Source organism: Ochotona princeps, chromosome 16 (assembly GCF_030435755.1).
Source record: "Ochotona princeps isolate mOchPri1 chromosome 16, mOchPri1.hap1, whole genome shotgun sequence".
Lineage (NCBI taxonomy): Eukaryota > Metazoa > Chordata > Mammalia > Lagomorpha > Ochotonidae > Ochotona > Ochotona princeps.
Genome location: NC_080847.1, coordinates 9,942,222 through 9,954,267, shown reverse-complemented (window position 1 = coordinate 9,954,267; position 12,046 = coordinate 9,942,222). Strand labels below are relative to the sequence as shown.

The window sequence follows — 12,046 nt, the reverse complement described above, 5'->3', positions numbered from 1 at the left end:
CTTTCTTTCAATTATTTTATACTCATAGAATAAAATAATCAGCAATATTGTTAAGTATTCCACTAATGAACATTTAGGAGACTGCAAAGAAAATTCCCGAATGTGAGTCATTCATTCAAGGCATCTACAAAATGTTCAAGGAAAATGTATACCATGAGAAAATGCTACCTATGGACATGATAATTTGCTGACCAAAATAAACTTATCTTTTAATGTCATTTCCCCACAAACTTTCTGAGGTGCTCTCAATCACGCTTGAGTATTTCTCTAATAGTAGACAGATGGATGCTGCCAGATTGCCTTTAAAGAGGTTTTTCTACCAATTTACATCCCCAGCAATGTATGGTCCACCATAAACAGCCACGTTGATATTTCCACCTTTGTTTATCGGCTGAAAAATGATCTTAAACTGCTTTTATTGGCAATTCTTATACAGCTCTCCATTTCAAAGTAGCCAGAATTTAAAACTGAAACCTACTCACCATCAAAAACTGAGAAAAACTGAATCCATCTCCTAACCAGAAGGCCTCCCTACAAAGAAAGTATTTCTTCTCAGCAGGTAGGACTGAAAACTGCAGAGTGAGGTACCAACACCCGCAAAAGCTAACACCAACTTGCCAAAGAAAAGTCATTCTAACTATCTTTTCCCCACGTTCTCATGTAGAAACAAATGCAAACGGACCTCAGAAATCTAGAGAAAACATTGTATAATGAACACACAAATCTGACATGGTTATTAAGACAGGAAAAGAGATGTATTAGACAAATGCCCTCATCAATACTTCTGGGGTTCTCGCTTCACAGCCTTGTGGCTACGATCAAGTCAAATACTTGCAGGTTCAGCAAAACAAGGTGAAAAGATCTGTTCTCCCGGCCAGCCACGAATCCTAAGAGATACAGTTCTCACTTTTTTTTGGGGGGGGGGGGAGGCATTTTGTACCCTCAGATACTCCGAGCACCCTAACGGGCAGGCCGGTAGTAGCAAACGTCTAGCCATCCATCCCTCCACGTCCCAGTTGAGTAGCATGGCAGTTTTAATTCGGCCAAACCCTCAAGACCACAGGAGGCCCCCGTTTGCAAAATACAAAACTGGAGTTCAGAGTTGGAGACTAGTTGCCCAGCCACCTAGATACAAAGTCAACCCAAAGGCTTCGGCTGAGAAGACTGCTTCGTTATTTACGCTTTTCGTATGCATTCCCCCGCTCGTGTACCGTTTACTCTCCAGAGATATCCCGCTCTCTGCTCACACTTCCCCCGCCTCAGAATCCGCAAGGCCAAAAAAGACAAGTTAATCTCTTATTTCGAGCTAGATTCGGGCGGGTGACTTTACAGAGCCGTATTCGCGCCACCGCGGTCCACTTACACAGATCTGACCCTTGCTCGGACCTCTCGGGCCTAGACTGCCTAAAATCTCCCCCCACAATCGGGCCTCCCCTCCGGAGTGTCCGCTCTCCACATCCCCACGCCAGGGGAAGTCGAGAGGCCGCTTTTTTACCCTGCAGTTGTAAGGATGGCGGAGATATCCAACGGATGTCGCGTTGATTCACGTCTAAGCCAGCGCTAACGGCGAAACGCCGGCATCCGCCATTAGCCCTCTAGTTAGGGACCTACTGAGGGCGCGCGACGGAAAAAGAAATCCAATCCGCGCCTGCAACATGTTGAGATACATTAAAAAATGCTTCTTTCTTGCTTCCATCCCACGTTAAAACCCGTTTACGTAGACTATATGGCAGTAACTTTTTTCTTGGATACTAGAAATACTAGACGTTACAAAAAAAAATACGAGTTCGTCGGGCACTTCCACGGGCAGCCCCATAGAACCGAAACGCCGACGGGGCCTCGTGGAGGCGGAAGTGCCGAACAAGATGGCGGGTGTCGAGTCCCCTCAGAAAGTACCCGAGGCAGCTCATCCTTGTGAGGGCGGGGGAGGAAGCCGCTGTTCCGAAATCTCCACCGAGCTCATTCGCTCCCTGACAGAGCTGCAGGAGCTGGAGGCTGTGTACGAACGGCTCTGCGGCGAGGAGGTCGGGAACTGAGCCTTTTTTTTGTTTCCAGGGGCAAGTGGGCTTTAGGACCTCTCAGTCGTGGGAAATACAGTTCCTCCTCTTGAGTGCAGTTAGACTGAAGAGTATGGACCACGTCGCCTCATTCTCCAAGGAAGATTTGCCTTGGCTTAATGTGAAAACCACGACTTTTCATCCCGTTACCAAAGCCCTTGAAGCGCTCTTGCAGGGAAGGGTTTGAGAGTGTCATTGTAGGGTTTCGGGTTCACTGCACAACTTGTGCAAGTTTGAGCTGTCCAGTCTTGAAAAAGTCGCGTCATCTCTACCCTGGGGATTTTTTTTTTAACTAATGTTGAGCACAAGAAAGGCAGTGCCAGTCTGGGAGTGAGGAAATTTATTAATGTCATAAAATATTTTCACCTTCTGACTTGCACCAACTCTAGCAGTTTTCTGATAATGTTCCCTGGCAAGATATATTTTAAAACTCAGTACTCTTGGTTTCACATTCCTTGGTTTGTGTTTGCTGGGTCAACCAACACTTTGGAGAGAAAATTAAGGTCGTACAAATACAGTATTCTGTGCTTGTATTTGATGACTGGGGGAAGGGTTTGGTTTTTTGTTTGTTTTTTAAGTTTGTTATTTTCCATCGTACTATTTGTAGGCATAAGGATTCCCCCACACATATTTTCTTCTTCTCCATTTTCCCCTCATATTATTACACTGTCTGCCACATACAAGTGTTCAACACATTGTGCTTTACCCTGGGTGGCTTACCTAGTCCTAGGAGGTAAATATTTCTGTCTCTCTTACACATGAGAAAATAGAAGAAAGTTCCATGAAGTAAGGTAGCAAAGGAAATAGCCTGAGTATTACATTTGTTCTAAGTGCAAAACAGGATTTGTGTGTGTGTGTGTGTGTGTTACTAGAATTTGGGAAATTTTGTGCATTTAGTCATTTTTTAAGAATATTTATTATTGGAAAATCAGATTTACAGAGAGAAAGATCTTCCATCCACTGGTTCACTCTACAAGTGGCCACAGTAGCCAGACCTGAGCTGATCAAGAGCCAGGAGCTCCTTCCAGGTTTCCCACTGGTGCAGGGTCCCAGGGCTTTGGGCTGTCCTCTACTGCTTTCCAGGCCACAAGCAGGGAGCTGGATAGGAAGCGGAGCAGCCGGAACACAAACTGGCGTCCATGTGAATGGTTTCCTGGTGCCTGTGAGGCAAAGACTTTAGCCTCTAGACTGTCAAGCCAGGCCCAATCATTTCATTTTAAATACCGTCTTGTGTTGGTCACTCTGCCGATGAATGAATGTGTGCTTCCTCCCATGTGTGCTGTTCGTATGCTAGATGGAGTAAAAATAAGGAACAATAATGATGCAGAGTGATCAGTGGAAAAATGAACTGCTTTTTGTTCATGGCCAAAAAGAGCTTAGTGGAACTTAAGCAGTTTGAAATGGGATTTATCCCTCACTAAAAATAATCATACCAAACGTTCTGATGACAAGAAATGTTTCTGTGTTTCAGAAAGTGGTAGAGAGAGAGCTGGACGCTCTTTTGGAACAGCAAAGCACTATTGAGAGTAAGATGGTCACTCTCCACCGAATGGGGTAAGTCTCTGGATCTTAGCAAGATCTATCATAACTGCCAGCAGTGTTCTTTAGACAAGTTGAAAGTTTTCCTAGCTTTCTATAATGAACTGCCAATTGAGTTTGAAATGTACAAAAAACTTATCTCAAGGAAAAATGAACATCTAAGGATCCAGTGGTTCTCAGAGTCCTTGGAGCAGCAGTACCAGCATCACCACTAGACACTAAAAATGCATACTTTAGAATCACTCCAAGCTTACTGAATCACTCTAGGGATGAGGTCAGGAAGGGGAGTTTTAACAAGTCTATTAAATGATTCTGGTGTACAACTGAAGTTGGAGAACCACTTTTTAATATACTTTCTATATTTGCTAGTCAGTGAAATGGTACTTTGACTTCAGCAGCCTCTCAGATTGTTGGTTAACACATGTTTTGCTCACTTAGTAACTGGGGGAATCTACTCACTCCATATTTAGGGATGTATTTGTAATGTTACAAATTTTTGTTACGTATAGGTCTGTATTTACAATAAAACACTAGAAAGTTGTTTGTAGAGTGAACTGAACTATGAATTATAGGGAGAGACAAAAGAGGAAGAAATAGTTTCCATCTGCACAAGAAGCTTTTCATTCCTTGTGCCTATGGCTATGTGAATGGTGTCGTTGTATGTCTCCAGTCCCAACTTGCAGTTGATTGAGGGAGACGCAAAGCAGCTGGCGGGAATGATCACCTTTACCTGCAACCTCGCCGAGAACGTGTCCAGCAAAGTCCGGCAGCTTGACCTAGCCAAGGTAACCCCGGAGAGCTCTTGATGTTTTTTAGTAAAATGCAGTAAAGAAGCCACACATTAGAGATCAGAGCAGCACCACTTTAGAAAAATTTAATATGAGCTACCAAAGCCACAGATATGACAAGAAAACGCCAAACCAATAGCTGTTACAAGTACAGACTTAGAATTCCACAACAAAACACTAGCAAAGCAAATCCAACAAATTTATATAAAAAAGATTATGTACCAAGAGAAGTGCAATTCATCTTAGCAGTGCAAGTTGCATTTAGCATTGGAAAATTAATTAATATAATGGACTATATCAGTAGAATGAAGAGCCAAAACCACATAATCATTTCATAGACTCAGAAAAGCTCTGGACAAAGTTCAGTGCACATTCACAATAAAGTCACTCAGTGAGGGGCCAGTGTAATAAAGTCACTGCCTGCAATGCCAGCATCCCATAGGGCTGCTGGTTCAGTCCCAACCGCCTTACTTCTGATTCAGCCCCCTGCTAGTGTGCCCAGGAAAGCTGCAGAGGATGGCCCAAGTCCTTGTGCCCTTCCACTCATGTGGGAGACCCGGAAAAAGCTCCTGGTCCCTGTCTTTGTCCTGGCTCAGCCCTAGCCATTCAGCCCATCTGGAGACTAAACTAGTGGGTGGAAGATCTTTCTCTGTTTACCTCTCTCTATCTGTAAATCTGCATTTCAAATAAACTAAATGCATCCTTTAAAAAAAAAATTGTTGGAGGGCCCAGCACAGTAGCCTAGCAGCTAAAGTCCTTGCCTTGCACCTGCCGGGATTCCATATGGGCACCAGTTCTAATCCCAACAGCCCCACTTCCCATCTAGCTCCCTGCTTGTGGCCTGGGAAAACAGTTAAGGATGACCCAAAGCCTTGGGACCCTGCACCCGCATGGGAGACCAGAAGAAATTCCTGGCTCCGGCTTCTAATTGGCTCAGCCTAGGCCATTGCGGCTGCTTAGGTATTGAATGGGCAAAGATCTTCTTCTCTGTCTCTCCTCTCTGTGTATCTTACTTTTCAATAAAAATTAAATCTTTTTTAAAAATTGCTGGATAAAGCAGGAACTATATTTAGCCTTAAAATATATTTGTATATTTTATATATGATATATAAAACATATATACATATATAAATGCAATGAATAGATTAGAACTTCCTCAACCTGGTAAAGGGTATCTACACCCACATGTCACCAGCAGGTGCAACAGCCTAGCACAACCTGGCGCATGTTTGCTTGTCTTAAAAGAAAAATGCCTACACATACTTACTTTATGACTTGGGTAATGTCATGGTCCCAGACATTGCATATCTTATGATTATATTTATATGCTTTGTAATGTTTAAATTTTTTAAATATATTTTTATTTTGAGTTTTGAATTATATGGTATAATCTCATATAGGCTGGGATTCCCCCCAAAACTCCTACCCCCGGACGTATTTTCCCATTTTACTACAATGGTGTAGTCCTTCACAAGGAATCATAATTCTATCAGTCTCTTGTTTTAGTAAATTTTTCTTTATATACCTGAGAAGCAGAGTTCCATCTGCTGATTCATTTCCCAGATGCCTTAGCTATCCAGGACTAGTCCAAAGCTGGGACAAAAATTCAATCCAGTTTTCCCCCATGGGTGCCAGGAAGCAATTCACTTAAGCCTTACTTTTTTTTTTTTTTTTTTTGGTAAAGATTTATTTTTATTGGAAAAGCAGATATACAGACAGGAGGAGAGACAGAGAGGAAGATCTTCCGTCTGATGGTTCATTTCCCATACGGCCACAACAACTGGAGCTGAGCCAATCAGAAGCCAGGAACCAGGAACTTCTTCCGGGTCTCCCACACGGGTGCACGGTCCCAAAGCTTTGGGCTGTCCTTGTCTGCTTTCCCAGGCCACAAGCAGGGAGCTGGATGGAAAGCAGGGCTATAGTGATTAGAATCGGTGCCCATATGGGATCCCGGACATTCAAAGCAAGGACAATAACCATTACGCTGTCAAGCCGGGCCCACTTAAGCCTTGCTAAGCCATCGCTGCTGCTTCCTGGAGGCTTCACTGGCCAGAAGCTGGAGTCAGGAACCAAAGGCAAGGGTTCAACATAGCCACTCTCACATAAAATCAGATGTCTTCACTGCTAGGCCAAAAACCTGCTCCCCTACTTACAGATTCAATAGGATAAGCCAAATAGAAATACAGATTATACCTGTTGCTGTTAAAATGAATGATTTGACCACATTAATAATATTGTATGGAATCTGTTGGAGGTCTTGGTCATTGTCACCATGACTGACAGTTTTGTGAGTGATAATGATGGTGTTTGTGAGGTTGCCACTGAAAGGTGACGAGTACCTGTGGCTGACTAAATTCTGAATCTGGAGATACTTGTTGCCTAATTATTTATTTACTTGTATTTTATTTAAAAGCAGATATAAACGGACAACACTCTTTAAGGGAAAGAAAAGTGTTTATTTATAAGGAAGTTACAGAGAAAAAGGGAGAGGCAGAGAGAAAGATCTTCAGTCTACTGGTTCATTCCTCAAATTGTTACAGTGAATAGAGCTGGGGAGTCTGAACCGAGAAGTGAGGAGCTTCTGAATCTCCCATATGGTGAAGGGGCCGAAGCACTTGGGTTATCTTTCTTTCTTTTTTTTTTTAAGATTTATTCATTTTATTACAGTCAGATATACAGAGAGGAGGAGAGACAGAGAGGAAGATCCTCCGTCCGATGATTCACTCCCCAAGTGAGCGCAACAGGCCGGTGCGCACCAATCCGATGCTGGGAACCTGGAACCTCTTCCGGGGCTCCCACGCGGGTGCAGGGTCCCAATGCATTGGGCCGTCCTGGACTGCTTTCCCAGGCCACAAGCAGGGAGCTGGATGGGAAGTGGAGCTGGCGGGATTAGAACCTGCGCCCATATGGGATCCCGGGGCGTTCAAGGCGAGGACTTTAGCCGCTAGGCCACGCCGCCGGGCCCCTTGGGTTATCTTTCATTGCTTTTCCAAGCCTTTTAGCAAGGAGCAAGATTGGAAGTGTAACATCCAGGACTTAAAATGGCCCACATACAGGATGCCAGCATCCAAGTCTGCAGTTTTGCCCATTAAGTCACATTGCCTACTGCCAAGCAGAGCTTGTAACTGCTGGTTCACTCCCCAGATGCCCACAATAGCCTGAACTAAACTTGGAGCCCTATACTTAGTTGAAGTCTCTTCAGTGGTTGGCCAGGATCCAAGTACTTATGCTTTTGCTTCAGAGAGTTTACCTCAACAGGACACTAGAATCGGCACTGGGGGTGGGACTTGAGCGCAGACATTCTGAAATGGGCTGTGGTATCCCACTGCTGTGTCAAAAACCTAACCCTAGGGGCTGGCACTGTGGTATAGCACATAAAGCATCTGTCTGCAATGCCAGCATGTCATATGGACACTAACATGAGCCCTAGCTGCTCCACTTCCAATCCAGCTTCCTGCTAAAGTAAGAAAGCAGAAGATGACCCTAGTACTTGGCCCCTGCACACACATGGGAGACCTGGAAGAAACTCCAAGCTCCTGGCCCAAAATAGGACCAGCTCCAGCCATTTGGGAAGTGAACCAACATGGAAGGTTTCTCTCTCTCTTTCTTCCTCTCTGCCCATCCCCTCCTTTGCTCTTCTGGAATCCTTTCAAATAAGTTTTAACAGATACATACACAAAAACCACCTACGCCTGAGAGTGATTTTTTTTAGTACGAAGACACTATTTCTAAGCACCAAGTCTTTTTGCAGAACCGCCTCTATCAGGCCATTCAGAGAGCCGATGATATCTTGGACCTGAAGTTTTGCATGGATGGAGTTCAGACTGCTTTGAAGAATGAAGATTATGAACAAGCTGCAGCCCACATTCATCGCTACCTGTGCCTGGACAAGTCAGTCATTGAGCTGAGCCGACAGGGCAAAGAAGGTCAGCATCCCAAGTGATTTCTAGTTCAATTACAAGCACTTGTAATCTGAACTTGACAAGCTCCCCAATGAGACAACTATTAACTGACAAGTTTTCTTGTCTCTGCGTAGACAGTGTATACTTCCTATTCCAGCAGTAAGCAGGTGTTAGCCCCAGCTGACGGACAAGTAACTGAATGCACATCTGCTGATTCTCTGGCCAGTGATAATTTGCAGTTGCCTTAATTACCTGCTTATAAATGAAATCCTGAGCTTGACATGCTGAGCATTTCAGGATCCTGACTCACCCTGTCTTTCTGGCTTTATTTCCTGCTATATACATTTAGGATACAAAAACTTTTTTAAAAATTTGTTTAACGGAGTTATATATATATGTGTGGAAAGATAAATATATATATAATATATATGTATACGTGTGTGTATACATGTGTGTATATATATGTATGTATATAAAGATTTTTCTGTCCTCTGTTCGGTCCCCAGATGACCACAGCAGCCCGTACTGGGCCAGGTTGGAGCCAGAATCTTCCTCCAGGTCTGCTACGTGGGTGGCAGAGGGCCACATGCTCAGGCAGTCCTCTGCTGCATTCCCCAGGCCATTAGCAGGAACTGGATCAGAAATGCAGCAGTCAGATCTCAAACTGGCACCCTTATGGCATGCCTTGTCACAGGCAGGCACTTTATTGGCTGTTCCACAATACTGATCGCTAGTGTGTAAATATGTGTTAAGCTGGGGAAGGTATTGTTGCACTTCAGTTCAGGCCACACCTGGTTCTTACCTGGCTGTTGCAGGATTTCAGGGAGTAAGCTTTCATCTCACTTTTTTTAAAACATATTTTCTTTTTGATGATGTTTACATAGTTGAGGAGGATAACTGCCCATGTTTCTGTCACTTTCTGTGAAGATTTTTCTGTCACCCTGCCTTTTCAAGTAAATAAATCTTCCGAAGGAATCATTTGTTAAATAGCTGTTTATACCAAAATATGTATCTTTGAAAAAAATGTATCAATTTATTTGAAAGGCAGAATTAACAGAGAAAGGAAAAGAGAGAGAGAGCGTCCATCCCACTGATTCACTCCCCAAATAGTCACAATGACCAGATCTAGGCTGGTCCAAAGCCAGAAGCCAGGAGCTTCTTCCAGGTCTCCCAGGTGAGTACAGACCTTGAGCTCTCTTCCGCTGCTTTACCAGACTATTACCAGGGATCTAGTTAGGAAATGGAACAGCTGGGACTCAAACCAGCACCCGTATGGGATGCTGGCATCATAGGTGGAAGCTTAACCTACTACACCATAATGCCTGCCCCAAGGGCATGTATCTTTAATGTTAAATATTATTATATTAGTAGCATGAATAATTACATATTAAATTTTCAAGCAGAGGCCGTCTATTGCAAGCACGTTCTTTGCTGCCGGTTACAATGGACTATTTCAAGTTAGCCACAAAATTGAATACTGACACTGAATGCTGTGGAAATGCACTTTGATCAGTAATACTTGAGTGACTGCAGTATTTCATTATCCATTTGGCTGTTACAGAAAACTCCTTAGCTGTAATTGATGGTTGTTGCCGTAAAAGCCATATTACCTCTATTACCTCTACTTCTCTCCCGCTGTAGTCTTTATGTGTTAGATTTGAACATCTCTGAATCTGGGCAAGTGTACAAATCTTTTTAGAAGCACATGTTTACTTGCACAGAACTAATCAGCTTGAGAGGTGATTAATGTCCTTAAAGTGGTTTTTGTGGTTGTGAAACAAATCATGGGAGGTTGAATTGGTCCCTCTTTTTATAGTACTGAAATTAAGTCTACTTAACTTAGCAAGTCATGTTCAAGCCTTCATTTTTTATATGTTTGCATCAATAAATATTGTGGTACTTGAAAAGAATTGTTACTTTTAGCTGAAAGACACAGAATTAAAAAAAAAACACAGAGATGCAAAGAGAGATTTCTGTGTTCTTATTCTCTTCTCAAATGCCCACAACTGCAATGAACCAAACCAAAGCCAACACCCTAGAAGTGAATCTGGTTATTGCACAGAGCGCAGGGACTTGTATGCTTGAACTACCACATGCTTCTTCCATTGATGCATGTTAGCAGAAAGCTAGACTAGGCAGTGAAGCCAGGACTGGAACCAGGGCACTCAAATATGAGATGCAGGCATCCTAAGGAACCCAAGAACCAACCTTTGTCGTGTCTATCTGTTCTGCCCTTTCTCTGTCTCTCTCTTCCCCCTGTTACTTCCTTCTTCTTCTCTGTCTCTACTCCCTTCCTCTCCCACCCCTCTGCCTCAGAAAAGAAGTTAAAAATATCTGGTTTTCGTAAGCTGTTTGAAGAATCAATTGCTATTATGCACAAAGCCTGGACCTGATGCACATTTCCTCTCCCTTGAGCAGGGAGCATGATTGATGCTAACTTGAAGTTACTACAGGAAGCTGAGCAGCGTCTTAAAGCCATTGTAGCCGAGAAGTTTGCCATCGCCACCAAGGAAGGGGATCTGCCCCAAGTGGAGCGCTTCTTCAAGATCTTCCCACTGCTGGGTCTGCATGAAGAAGGATTAAGCAAGTTCTCAGAATACCTTTGCAAGCAGGTACAGACCCTTGCAGCTTGGCAGCGTTATGCTATGGAGCTCTGCCTGCAGTTGGGAGCCCAGCTGGTTCTAGTTTCTCTGGCTACTCTCTTCTGAACATGATTCCCTTTTCTGATCTTCCTGCCATGCTGGGCAGGGTTGGATGCATGTATCCAGGCAACACATCCATCATGAGCCTACTGTGTACCCAGCATGGCCTAGACATCAACTAAGAAACTCTTATTTGCAATAGGCCCAGTAAAAATAAAGGAAGAATAAAATTCAGGTTTTCTTAAAAGTGGAATCACCCTTTCCAAACTGTCAGAAATAACCGACTCTTTTAAGAGGGTTTTTAATTAAAGAGGGTTCTTGATTAGCCTGAGTCTCAGAATATGCCACATTGACATGAAGGAGAGCAGGTCGCTTAGATTTCAATCCTTGGAAAAAGAAACACTTTGTCAGAATGTTTCAGAGTTTCTCTCCCTTACTCTTAGATGAGGAGAAGCACATGCAGCAGGCCTATATACTGAAGGTTTGTTTTGTTTTGTGATTGCTTTACTTATTTATTTGAAAGAGTTACAGAGAGGAGTGACAAAGGGGAGAGATGTTGCACCCACTGGTTCCCTACCCCCCAAATGACTGCAACATCCAGGATGGAGCCAGGCTGAAACTGGGAGCCTGTGTCTACAACTAGGTTACCCGTGTGGGGGTTGCAGGGGCCCAAGCCCCAGGTTATCCTCCACTGTTTTTTCTAGAGCATTAAACAGGAGCTGGAGCAGAGGTAGAGCAGCTAGGACTAAAACTGGTGGTGGCTTGAACTGTGGCACCACAACTCCAGCCTGGACATTTTAAATGTATGTTGATAATGTGCTGCTCCCTTTTGCCTCTCTCAAAAAACTGTCTAGATGGAACACTCTGCCTTTAAGAAAAATTCAAAAAGATTTTCAAAGGAGAGAATTCCATAAATGCTGACGTATTTTACTCTAGCATGTCTTGTTAAATTAAACAAGGTACAAAATAGTATGTTGGTCAGAGCACAATAGCCTAGTGGCTAATCCTCGCCTTGCATTTGCTGGGATCGCATATGGGCACCTGTTGTTATCTCGGCCGCTCCACTTCCCATTCACCTCCCTACTTATGGCCTGGGAAAGCAATCAGGGACGGTCCAA

At 43.6% G+C, this 12,046-nt stretch overlaps 2 protein-coding genes across 2 annotated transcripts in view; one reads left to right on the top strand and one right to left on the bottom strand.

The window, feature by feature from the left end:
* SF3B3 (splicing factor 3b subunit 3) overlaps positions 1 to 1,641 on the bottom strand; it is a 43,755-nt gene extending 42,114 nt beyond the window's left edge. The window contains exon 1 of the mRNA XM_004584012.3: positions 1,496 to 1,641. The gene's annotated coding sequence lies outside the window, so the exon portion shown is untranslated. The remainder of the gene's footprint in view (positions 1 to 1,495) is intronic.
* A 193-nt stretch (positions 1,642 to 1,834) lies between these two features.
* COG4 (component of oligomeric golgi complex 4) overlaps positions 1,835 to 12,046 on the top strand; it is a 29,846-nt gene continuing 19,634 nt past the window's right edge. The window contains exons 1-5 of the mRNA XM_004584013.4: positions 1,835 to 2,024; positions 3,529 to 3,611; positions 4,267 to 4,381; positions 8,136 to 8,310; positions 10,705 to 10,898. Coding sequence (XP_004584070.2) covers positions 1,866 to 2,024; positions 3,529 to 3,611; positions 4,267 to 4,381; positions 8,136 to 8,310; positions 10,705 to 10,898 — 726 coding nt within the window. The 5' untranslated portion in view covers positions 1,835 to 1,865. The remainder of the gene's footprint in view (positions 2,025 to 3,528; positions 3,612 to 4,266; positions 4,382 to 8,135; positions 8,311 to 10,704; positions 10,899 to 12,046) is intronic.